Source organism: Meriones unguiculatus, chromosome 1 (genome assembly GCF_030254825.1).
Source record: "Meriones unguiculatus strain TT.TT164.6M chromosome 1, Bangor_MerUng_6.1, whole genome shotgun sequence".
NCBI classification, from domain to species: Eukaryota; Metazoa; Chordata; class Mammalia; order Rodentia; family Muridae; genus Meriones; species Meriones unguiculatus.
Window position 1 is genome coordinate 8109236 of NC_083349.1, and position 12647 is coordinate 8121882.

Sequence of the window (12647 nt, forward strand, 5' to 3'; positions counted from 1 at the left end):
GACCCCAGCTGTATCATCATGACCTCCAGAGCTGAGCACCACAGTGTGAAGCAGAGAGTGTGGTTGCAGGGGCAGGAGAGTCAGACCCTCTGCGGTTCTGTATCAGCACTTAGGAAATACCAATGGCCTTCACTAAAGAGACCCTGACAACTATTTTCTAAAAGGAAAATGCAAAACATACTTAAATCTCACAACAACACACAGGACCATGTCTGCACAGTAGAGGCTGTGAATCTCACTTCAGAAAGAGTTCCTTATGACCAAGCAAAACATCTCTTTAAAAACCTGTTCCCGCCTCTACATAAGCCAAGTTCTCTGCCCTGAGATGCACACTGTTCTGAAGATTCATCTTCTGTACTGAAAACAGGCACAGGCTTGAAACTGAAATTACCTTGTATCTCATCTTGGGACAGGAGTGGATGTAGAAACCCATATAATAATAGCTGAGCTGTGATGTTTTCTCATGCAGTTGTCGAGTGAAAGCAATTTCTCTGGAAAAAACAAAAAACAAAAAACCAAAAAACAGTACAGTTAATTCTGGTTTCAATTTTCAAATAAAATCTAATGGAAAGCGTCAAAATACCCAACTCTTTAAAAATAAAAATAAATTATTTTTATAACACAAGATGATTATTACTACAGTGATACCCCCAATAACCTCTAAATTATTTTGAACAAATACATCTAAGTTCAGATTTTATACTTTATTGGGAAAAAGAACTGACCTACAACCAACAGAACGTGAGAATAAAGATATCTATAATATTATTTACTGTGCCCTAGAATGTTCAAAGCATCCGGGCTGTTTTAACAGCAGAACAAAATATTTAAAGCTTAACAGCCATCACATTTCAGGAAAAATTATATATGCATTTGCACACAACTGTTCTGTCTGTATACAATCCATAGCTCTTGTATTGCTATGAGCAGTTAATGTGTTTCCTAGAATGAGAGGGCGGTAACACACCCTCTCTCCATACCCTCTCCATTTGTTAGCAGAGGACTGATGAAACAAAAACGCTGAATCTCCACTGCATGCCTCATGTGTGAAGTGCTTGTCATCTCTACTAAGATAAATCTTGGCACAACATTTCCCTTACTTGTCCAGAAGAATAAGCAAAATGTATAGGAGAGTTTCAATAAAATTTAAATTTCTAAAGCATGAAGCATACTGGTTTTGTCTTTTGAAAGTTTTCTTCCTTGTTCTTTTTAATAGCAGCAAGGAGTATAAACATATTCAAGAGCTTTTGTTTTATTTTGTAAGAGAAGGTTTCAATATGTAGTGTAGTCTATACCATAACTTGCTATGTAGCCCAAGCTGGCCTCAAACTCCCAATCTTCTAATCTCAGCCTCCTGAGTAACGAGATTACAGGCATATGCCACTCTGTCCAGTTAAGAAATTCCATGTTTAATGGAATACTTTGTTCATTTTCAAGAACAAACTTAAATCTTTAAAAGGTTATCAAAAATATTTTAAATGTTTCTTTAACAGAATAAACATTACTATTCCTAGAACCAATCCATTTTCAAGGCTCAAAATGAGGAAAGAATATATGTATCCAAGCAAACCTGACACCTCATACCCATCCATCCACACTCTTGACCACCCCCTGGCTAGTCAAGATGACACTTGCTTTCTTGGTCCTGCCTATTTTAGATCGCTGCACACCTAATTCACAACCTATTCTCATGTATCCAGCAAGTCACGGGGTCTGTCTCCAAAATGCAGCCTGAATTTGACCGCCTTCACTACCGCTACCTAGGACAGCGGATAAACAACCTCTCCAGACGTGGTTTCTTTTGAAAAATATATGTACTATTATTGTGTGTGTATGATGGCAGTAGAGAGAATGAATATGGCCTTTTTAGAGTTAGCTTTATTCTAGCACCTTTATATAAGTCCTGGAGATGAACCTCAGAACAACAGCCTTACCCAAAAGACACTTTACCTGCTAAGCCATCTCACAGGAGTCCCCAATGATTTCTTATACTCTAGAGTACATAGAAACATTAAAAGCTAGAGAATTACCATCAAACAATAGCTCATTTCTAAAGCTGTTACCTTTTTGAGAAAGGTTTATTTTATTCTCTCCCGCACAATTCCTCTCCTTCCCCCACCCCGTATGTATGTTTGAGTGTTTGTGTGTGCCTGCCCTTAGAGTTGGAGTTATATGTGGTTGTCAGCAGCTAGATGTGGGTGTTGACCAACTGAATTCCTGTCCTCTGAAAGAGCAGGAAGTGCTTTTAAATTCTGAGCCATCTCTCCAGCCCCCTAAAACTGTTACTTTTAAATATTAATATACAGTTATGGGCCTACAATAGCAGGAAATTATAACATATCATCTAAAAGGGATCCTGCTATTATATGATGAGATATAAACAAATTATCTGAACCTCCATTATCTACACCTATAACTGTACAAAGCCGTCTTACCTTAATGCTGAATAGACACCCAAAGACAGAAATGAATAATCAGGATCATAGTACAGATACACAGAAGACACACAGTATGGGAGAATGTCTATCACTCCCACAGCAATAATCTTCCCATCGAGCCAGTACTGCTGGTGAAAGGAGCCATAACCACACTCCGGCCCATTAGGAGGGTGCTCTGCCTAGGAAAAACAGACACAGAAACATCAACAGGGAGACATTTTCTTAACATTAAAGAGATCTCTTAATCTAAGTTTTTATTTTGTTCAGGTAATTAAGTCCTAAATTTGCTTTGTTGTGATCATCTTCCAGATAAAAAGTGCTTTACCATGAAAAACTTGATCTCTAAACATAAAGGGAAGAATGTGAAAGAAAAAGGAAGAGTAACAGAAGAAAAGAATGAAAAAGTGGAAAAAAGGAGAGAAAAGCAATTAATATGATCCACCTCATCTACAAGACTACTAAAGGAAACAACGTGAGAACATTAATAAGTGCAGGAAATACATGACACATTCCAACAGCTGACCGAAAGCTTTTAACAAGTTACAGGAAGAGACTTCTCAAGCTGTTTAAAAACAAAAAAACAATAGTTAACAGCACAGTCACAGTAAGAAACTAAATGTTTCCCTCTCCTTCCCCACTTAAGATTATGAACACAGCCAACTCCTATTAGCATTATTTGAAATCCTAGCTAATATAATAAGACAGAGGAAGGGAATAAAGGGAGCTGGGGGCGTGGAACAGTAGTGGGTGCTTGCTTAGTATGTACAAGTTCTGAGGGGAGAGATGGGGTGAGGAAGGGAGCAAAGAAAAAAGGAAAAAAGGAAAGAAGTGGGAGAGAGGGAAGGGCAAGAAGAGAAGGACAGAGGGAAGAAAGAGACAGAGAGGGAGCGAGATTAATTCAGAATAAAGAAGAGAAAAATCAACTTTAACATATGACATGACTGTAAAAATCCCAAAGAATGAAGAAAAAACTGTAATATATAATTATAACAAAGCCTAGAATGAAAGGATAAAATGTGAAATTCAATTCTTTTATAACAACAGGGCAATAGAAAGTCATACTCGGAAGGTGGGAAGGTAAAATGGTTACAGGTACTTCAGGAACTTCTCACAAAACCAAACATACTGTGTCATTAAAAAACAGCAATCACTTTTTCTGTATTTATCCATTTGGTTAAAAAACTTATCTAAAAACTTAAAACCTCACAAGTTGTTTACGACATTTATTCCTACTGGCCAAAACCAGAGTAACCCAGACATCCGTCAGTACATAAATGGGTAAATGCTGGCTCTTCCCTATAACATATTATTAACAAAAGAAACAAACACATATACACATACACATACACGAACACAGGCATGTACATGCATGTATGCACACACACATGTGCATGAGACAGAGAGAGCTTAAATGCATACTGCTAAGTAAAAAATGTCAGTCTGAAAGTCTGCATCCTCTATAGTTACACTTACATTGTGTAAAAAGCAAAAGTATGCAGACAGTTTACTCCACATTATCAGGAGTTTGAGAAGTCTAGGTGAGGGATTAAAAGATGAAACATAGGCCATTTAGAATATGAATCTGTTCTATATAACATCATTACAGCAAAGAAATCATACCATGCATCTTTATCAAAACTCATCATTTTAAAGGAGAGTACATCTTAATTATGCAAAATTTTGCAAATCATTGAGGTCTTATGAAGGCATACAAACCTTAACAATAAATATAACTATGAAATATAAATGTATGAAAGTCTTACTGAAAGAGTTGACAGAGGAAGAGAGGTGAAACAAGTAAGTCTGGAAATATGTGTCTGTACAGATGAAAACAAAAGGAAGTTCATGTAAATACTGATAAAACTACTTCCCATGGGGGTACAGGTTAACAATTCTGACACTGCTGTATATTTAACAAACAATTAAGCAAACAGCATATGGTAGGGTTCTCACTGCTGTGGCTAGAGTTATCCAAGTGATGATGAATTATAGTTGAAAATGTGAGAACTCATGCTTGGCTTGCCGTAAACACAGATGGTTACACACAGAAATGTGCATACTATAAGTATGTGCATTCTCAAGAGTTACTATACACACACATTTCTTTTTCTGTCAGCTGAGAGGGCCTAAAAGAAAAACCCTAGGAGAAATGAGTACACCCTACTGCCAAGATCTTGGTACATTCTCTGCAAGCAAAGGAACCAATACTAACAGGAGAAGTGACTGACTTTAGGAGTGGCAGGAAATACACAAAATGATCTTACTGGATCTCAGTGTCAGGGAAGTAGGACTCAAACAACTGATCCACACTCAAAGGAGCACGGGAGTTAACTGAAAGAGCTAATTCATTACTGAACTATTTTAAGCAACAAAATAAAAGTGATCTATAACCCAAATATAAAATCAGTGTACCTACCCTACTATGTATCATTGAAAAATAATAAAAGAACACATAGAAATCTCCTATGCAGAAAAATATCAAATTTTACATAGATGCTCTGCCCTGAAGCCAAGGGAACGTAAGATATGCATAAGGCAGGCCCAGTGTTATTTTCTTTCTTTTGTTTGTTTGTTTCTTGTAATTCAATTGCGTGATTCTCTAGTGTGAGTTCTATAGGTGACATGTCACAACATGAAAATGTTGGACATGCCTGACTCTCCTCTGCCACCATCATTTCAACCATGTTAGAAAGAGCTAAGTCTGAGAATAGCCCGCTTTTTCCAGAAAGCTCAGGAGCCCTTGCTAGAGAAGTACCCCCATGTCACCAAAGCTTACTGACTTGAGAATTTTACTTCATTAATGTGTGGTTATCATGTCAGAAATCTCTTTAGTTAAGGCCTTTTGTCAACATTGCTCAACTCTCACAAACACAGTGGGAGAAAAAAAATTATAGATTATACAGGAAAGCACACTATTTTGGAAAAAAGAAAGGAAAAGCCTGTTTGCCTTAAAGCCAAAGACATCATATAAGTTGACAGGTCTCAAACTTTGTGGCTTTAAAACCCCTTCATACTTAGAAAAGTAGAGAGAACTCCCAAGAGTTCATATCTAATGGAATACATCTACAGATATTTACCAATCTACCAAAACCAAAGTGAAATTTAAAAAACAAAAAACCAGTAATTTCAATGTATTTCATTCATTCTGTGTCAGAAAAAACAATCAAACATTGCAGTTTCCAAAATATAAAAAAACAATATATAGCTGGGCAGTGGTGGCCCATGCCTTTAATCCCAGCACTTGGGAGGCAGAGGCAGGTGGTTCTCTGTGAGTTTCAGCACAGCCAAGGCTATACAGAGAAACCCTGTCTTGAAAAACCAAACAAACAAAAGCCCCCCAAACACGACCAAAGTTACATGGTTCTGACTGTTTCCAAATCTGTATCAGAAGATCACTTGTGTCTCTCATGTCTGCCTCTGCATTTAATCAGCTGCCATCAGGAAGCCTCTGGAAAAGACTGTATTCTCATGGGCGAGTGAGTCAGGAAAACTAATGGCATCACAGCATTATGAGAACAACACCGATCTTGAGGATCCTCTGATATATGCAGTGGTGCATGAACCGCACTTCTGTATCTTTAAAATATGAGGAGCCTATAAGGTACACACTTAAAAGACAAAAACAAACAAACAGGATTCATACTAACGACTGCCCTCTGTTTCAATTTTGAGAAACAAATGGTCAGATACAAATAAAAGGAGACCAATGAGCACATTTAGGCCAGCTTTTGCTCAGTCTGAATGGTATATTCCTAAAGCCTGTGTTTACAGAATTATATAGTTTAGAGCATTTAAAAGCAAAGTCATGTAAACTACAGCACCTACCTTTAATTTCCTTATAAGTCAGTCAGTGATGGGATTAGCAATACTTAATTTATTTTCCAAGTCTGCAGTTTGCAGTTTAGGATATGTAAAGGAATTAATCAGAAATTTTTCACACGTGCCTCCATTTCAAGGATTTAGCTGATAACAGGAAAAAATAATAAAGCTCCCCTCCGAGATACAAAAGAGAATTCACCTTGAATTCAAGGGAAAGATGGCCGAGCTTTGGTGATTAATGAGTTATGCAGTACGTTTCCGTTTCTAAAGCAGCATGTAGAGATGACATGAATATTAATAGGCCAATTCTCACTTTCAGCCAAACTGCTCCCCAAATGGGTGCTTACTTATCCTAACAAAATACACCTGCCTCCTCACCTACCCGCCTTCCAGTGCCTCAGAGAGGCCCCACACATGCACGCTCAGAGTAACTAGCAACGAGGAAGTCATTTGAGAGAATTTTCCAAGGAGAATAAAGATGGGAGGGAAAAATTTCAGGACAGAACCTGAGTTCTCCTCCTTTCCAAAACAGTCTAAAACCAACCTCTCCCAAACCAGGACACAAAAACCTACGACTGATTTTTTTCTGAGTATGTTATTTTATAACTCTGTAGGACAGCAGTGAAAGTTCTCTGAGGAGAATGAACACTACCAAATGTCGGTCTACCACCCTACATGACAACTGGTAGCTGCTTTAAGCGATCTAGCAAGCTCATCTCAATCTTCTGTTTCATTAAATTATATCTGCAAATACTCTTTGAAACAGTTGTAATGTTTACTGGTTTGTATCGAATAACAAGTTGATTAAATCAGTTTATTTTATCTTTTCAATATAACGAATTCTAGTGAAGAGCTCTAGAGGTCATCCCAAGAGCAGGCTCACCGGATGGGGGACACGTGAGAAGCACTCGGCCAAGCATGCCTGTTCTTACAGGTGAGGCCCATGCAGTGCTGCCACTGCCCCCTGCCCTGTGTCTTTCTCTTTACTGGGTCTGCATTTCCATTTTCAGGACCAGGACTATATCACACTACTGTACTAAGAGACCTGATGGATGATGATGAGTTATTGTCTTTTGAACAACTGAAAATGGAGAATCTGAGGGTTTGTTTTAATTTTATTTTGTACTTATATATTGAATCAATTAATAGTAACAGTTCTTTGTGACCTGAAACCACTGTGTTTGACACATGGCTAAAGTTAGAGAACTGAGGAGTTTTTTACATGTCTGTCCACAATCAGAAAAGCTTTTACTTGTATTTCTATGTGAAATAGTTTCCCACTCCCAGGTGACATTAAATTGCATTCAAGTATAAGCTCTGTGAAGTTGATTTATAGAGATGAGCAGATAGATAAATCAAAGTCTTCAAATTCACAGAAAACAAACTCTTTATAGAAACAGCTTAGGAGCAATTTAAAGAACCCAAATGTACATAACTAAGGTAAATATGGGTAAATCAGCCGCATGAAATTTTTAGCTTAAGGAAAAAGTAGTATCTTCTCAATTTTACAAGCAGTATCACTGGATTTAAAACAATATACAGATTTATTTCTAATGAGAACAACTTCACTGAACTTTTAAAACTAAACCTTGATTTACATCAAAATAGTTAGCATTAGGCTACACCAACTGCAGTAGGAAGAGAGTTTACTGTACAAGCATGAGGACCTGAGTTATATCCACACAGAAAAGCCAGGCATGGTGGCACTAGTTAATAATCCCAGGACTTGGGAGGTAGAGATAGGCCCTGGAGCTCACTGGCCAGCAAGCCTCACCTAACCTGCACATTGTAGGCCAGGAGAGACTTGAAGAATACCATTTGAGAGGTTCTCCTCTGGGCGTCACACACCCACACACACTTGTGCTTGCACACTCACGTTAGCTTCAGTCATATAGTATGCTTAAAATTTGTAAATGTGTATTTGTATTCACAAACTAAACTATAATTCTAGCATGTTAAATACATTAAACTATTTTAACTATGGTAAAATATACATCAAATGTAGCAATTCAAATGCTTTCAAAGTGGAAAACTGAGTAGAGTAACTATGTCCTGACAATCTGACTACGGTATAGCCCTCGCTAAAGGAAAGAGCACAGTATCTGTCCTTTTACGATGTGCATAAGTGTTGTCAAGTTCCGTTCACTATTTACTGGTCATTCGTGCATCAAGGCACACCTGGGTTGGACCTGCCTTTTAGCTGCTGTCAACATGCTGCTACAATCACTCCTACGCTGTTCACTCTCCCCTCTTTGCTGTATAACGTCTACATCACAGTGAAGTCTCCAGGTATTTTTAGTTTTGGTTTGTTGTTGTTGCTGTTTAAAATAGCCTCTCACTATGTAGTCCTGGCTGTTCTGTAACTTGCTAAAAGGCTGGCCTCAAACCCACAGAGATCCACCTGAAGATGTACTACCACACCAAGCTCTATTTAGTTTTAAAAGGAACTAGTATACCTTCCTCCACTGTAACAACACCATATCATATTCCAGGCAATAATCCACAAAGGCTGCAATTTCTCTACTTCCACACCAACACTATTTGTTTTTCTTAAAAGTTAACCTGATGGGTACCAAGTTGTACTTCATGGTTTTGAACTGCAATTCCCTAATGATTACTGCTGTTAAACAACTGACATTTTATGTATTATATTTCGTTTCAGCTTAAACAATTTCTAAAACCTTTCAGTAATTTTAAAATGTAATGTAGATCAAGAAATATAGGGGCTGGAGAGGTGGCTCAGAGGTTAAGAGCACTGTCTGCTCTTCCAGGGGTCCTGAGTTCAATTCCCAGCAACCACATGGTGGCTCACAACCATCTATAATGAGATCTGGTGCCCTCTTATGGCATATAGGCATACATGGAGGCAGAACATTGTATATATAATAAATAAATTTTTAAAAAAAGAAATATAATGACCCCTCATCGGATATCCGTCTCTAGGTAATCGTAAAAATAAACAAATTAATTAAATAAATAATGAGCACGTGCCCTTCCTTCTTACTGACATACTCCACGTTACCACTGGGTCATGTCAGCACACGCATCTTGCCACTGCAACAAGTGTAACAGAATGTTCAAGAAAGTGAGGGCACTTGCACCCTCTTAATCAGCCACAATGCCTGTAGGTAACAAATAGTTCACAAGATTTCTGGCTGCTCTTATGATAAAGAATTACTTCACTAAAATAAAATTTACTGTTTGAGGAATAAGGATAAGTGAAACCATATTAAAAAATAAGATATAGATATAGATATGAATATGTAAGAAGATGGGGTGACATTTGTTTTGTAAAAGAAAAAAAATCTGAGTAAGCTTATTCTAAAGCAAAGTAGCAAGGTGTCCCAGATCATAAAGAATGGTGAAGAAGAGAGAGCATGGAGCAGAGAATGAAGAAGAGCAAGCCACAGGAGTGGAAAGCAAACTTTACTTCTACACTTTATGATACCTAAGCCCAGAAAGAAACCATAAGACCTACTAACATGTTGTTTAATCTGCTCAGTCTTGAGCGCTCTTCCTTTGGACACTCTTACACCACTGAGAAAAATGAAGTGTTAAGAGATTTCTCCAAGGTCACTAAGTCAATTTAGGGACATGCTGGGAAGGAGCAAAACCTGGACTTCCATCTCAAGTCAGGATTTTACTCACTGAACACAACTTCTGTGGCAAACCATGGGAACAGTCACAGTGGACGCACATGTGCTATTTACAATAAACTAAGACATTTCAGCAATTTGCAAAACCAAGTGATAAGGAAAAAGATATATTTCTTAGGAATTTAAATGCTCCCAAAGAGCAAAAACAGTTTCTCATCTACAACTTAAATAAAACAACATAGTATGACAAATCTTAACTGAACTTTACAAAGCTTAAGTAAGTGATAAAGGACTCACCACAAATGATTTTAATAAATGTAAAGAAGAAAGAAAAATATATGAATTACTATAGAACTTACAGATTTTTAAAAAATTAAAATGTTAACATTAAGTGCTTTGCCTTAATCTGATTTTTGTGTATTTTAAATCCTAACTCTCCCAATAGAAAGACTTTACAAAGTAAGGCACTTCCCAAATGGCTTACAAAAAGTAACAGAATTTCAAACTTTGACCCTACAAACCAGACAGTATTTGCTGAGCACTACAACACAACCTTGGGTTGCAGAGTGACTGCCGTGTGAGCGTCATTTAATGCTGTTCAACTGGCAACTCCTGCTTTCCCAGTCCTTCTTACAAGAAAACATATTCCATGATGACATCCCAGACTGAGAACTCAATGAATGCCAAGATCAAACAAGACTGATGTCCCCATGGAAACTAATCCACCCCAGGACTTACTATTCAAGCCTTTTCTGAAGCATTCACGCACAATTAATGGGCAATGAAAACTGTCAGAGAAGATGACCCTAATTTTGAACACAGTTAAAAAGGTCTTGGGAGTAATGGTGAATACTTCTACTTGCTTAAAAAAAGCCAGCTAACCCAGCAAGAAATATCTGGAATTTTTAAAATCCGTATACTAACTCAAGTTTGTGCAGAAAAAATCTTGAACAAGACAAATGTGTGGCACTTTCCCATTTAGTGTTTGGATTTCTACTTTAAGCACGCTTCCTTTATTCTCAAAATCAACTCTTACATTTTAGTCACCTTGATTCTTTCCAGGAAAGACTTCATTTTCATTTCATTGTCATTTCACTAGGCAATACACATTTTCAATATACACTGTTTCAACAATCATGTGATGTCCAAAACTTAACTGAAGTACATTCACCTCCTGACCAATAAGCTTTGGAAGCACGATCTGGCTACATGTGCAAGATGCTTACACTGTACTCACCACAGAGAACTCAATGATGTCTTCAGTTCAACTGTGTGGCCTAGTTACTAGCAGCTCTGCCCAAGCCAGAACTGCCCAACTGCCCTGAGACGTAAGGGAAGGAGACAGCAGTCAAGGGACAATCTGGTGCTTCTGTTCCAGATTTCTAATTGACACCTTTTAGTAATGACACTCAACTTCCAGTTCAAGTGTATGGGACACAATCTGAAAACTACAGGACTCTCTCCTAATGTACACAGCTATAAACAACAAAGCCCTGCTCCTCTCTTTCTGTTTTGGTCCAGTGGTTCAAGCCACAGTCTGTCTTCCTCTCATGATTTTCTATTATCACCAACAGACTGCTTACCATCACCTATAAGTGACCACAGTTTCATTAGATACCTCCTTCTATCTAGCTTTTCCTCCTCAAATAAAGCTGGGCCCAAGCACTAGACTAAAACAAGTAAAATCTCCAACCAACTCACCGGCTCAATCTCTTCCTAGCCCCATTCCCACAGCACTCCAACTCACGCCAGCTCTGACTGTCAGTGTACTCCATATTTATAATTATCTGATCTCCAGCTTAACAACTCGGCTTCTACCCTTCATGTCTCCAGGGCTTTTTTTCAGGTCTTTCCCTCCCACAACTCCTTTTTCCAAATTCTGACCATTGGCAATTCCTTGTCATAGAAAGCCACCTCACGATAATATTCTGACAGAAGAGACAATGAAGTTTTTGTATCGTCTTAGAGTGCCTTCCTAAGTCTTTTATAGAAAGCCAAGTAGTTGCCCACTCAAAAAAAAAAAAAAATCTTGAGGAATGATTTGAAAGCTTCATGGCTTGTTATCTAATACTATGAGCATTAATTTAAAACGTGCTAAAATATTAATTAAAGCATATCAATTTCAATATAAACTACTATTTTGGTGAACACTAAAACTGTAACATTCCACACTGAAGGATATAGTAATGGGGAGGATATCAAACCAAGTCAGATCTATTCTTCCCCGTTTTTTCTGTTTCTATGTAGCTCTGGCTGTCCTCGCACTTCTGTTCCTCTTACCACCACTTCCAGCTAGGATTATGGTATGTACCACCATGCCCAGTGACATCAGACCTTTCTATAATACTTAGAGAATTCAAAGACGAAGTGATACTTCTGCTTCTGAGATACCATTGCATATCATAACGCTAGCCACTTTAAGCAAAAGATTCTATGACTTTTCAGCAAATTTAAGAACCTGAAACTAGAAGCACAATCTGACTTTAGAACATTTTCAGATTTACTTTTTAAAGTGTGTGTGTTCTGTGTCTGTATGTCTGTGTGCGTAGGTGAACATGAAAGCAGCTGCCCACAGAAGCCAGGAGAGGATGCTGCAGCCCCTGAAGTTGGAAGATGGTTTGAATGCTGTTAACTAAACAGCTCGTGCTCTTTCTCCATCACTGGGCTGTCTCTCCAGAATCCTAGCACTTTTCTAGAGCCTTGCAAAATTCCCAAGCCCACCTGCAGTCAGCCTTCCACATTTATTAAGACTATCTATCAGATAGCCACTGACCACCTTTCTGACTCTAAATGC

The 12647-nt window shown here is 38.0% G+C and overlaps 1 protein-coding gene across 8 annotated transcripts in view; it reads right to left on the bottom strand.

Moving 5' to 3' along the window:
- Ate1 (arginyltransferase 1) overlaps positions 1–12647 on the bottom strand; it is a 115040-nt gene that overhangs the window by 58005 nt on the left and 44388 nt on the right. For all 8 annotated transcript variants that reach the window (XM_021647879.2, XM_021647874.2, XM_060381055.1 and 5 more), the window contains 2 exons: positions 2436–2617; positions 392–491 (listed from right to left, as the gene is read on the bottom strand). In XM_021647879.2, the coding sequence (XP_021503554.1) occupies positions 392–491; positions 2436–2617 (282 nt within the window). The remainder of the gene's footprint in view (positions 1–391; positions 492–2435; positions 2618–12647) is intronic.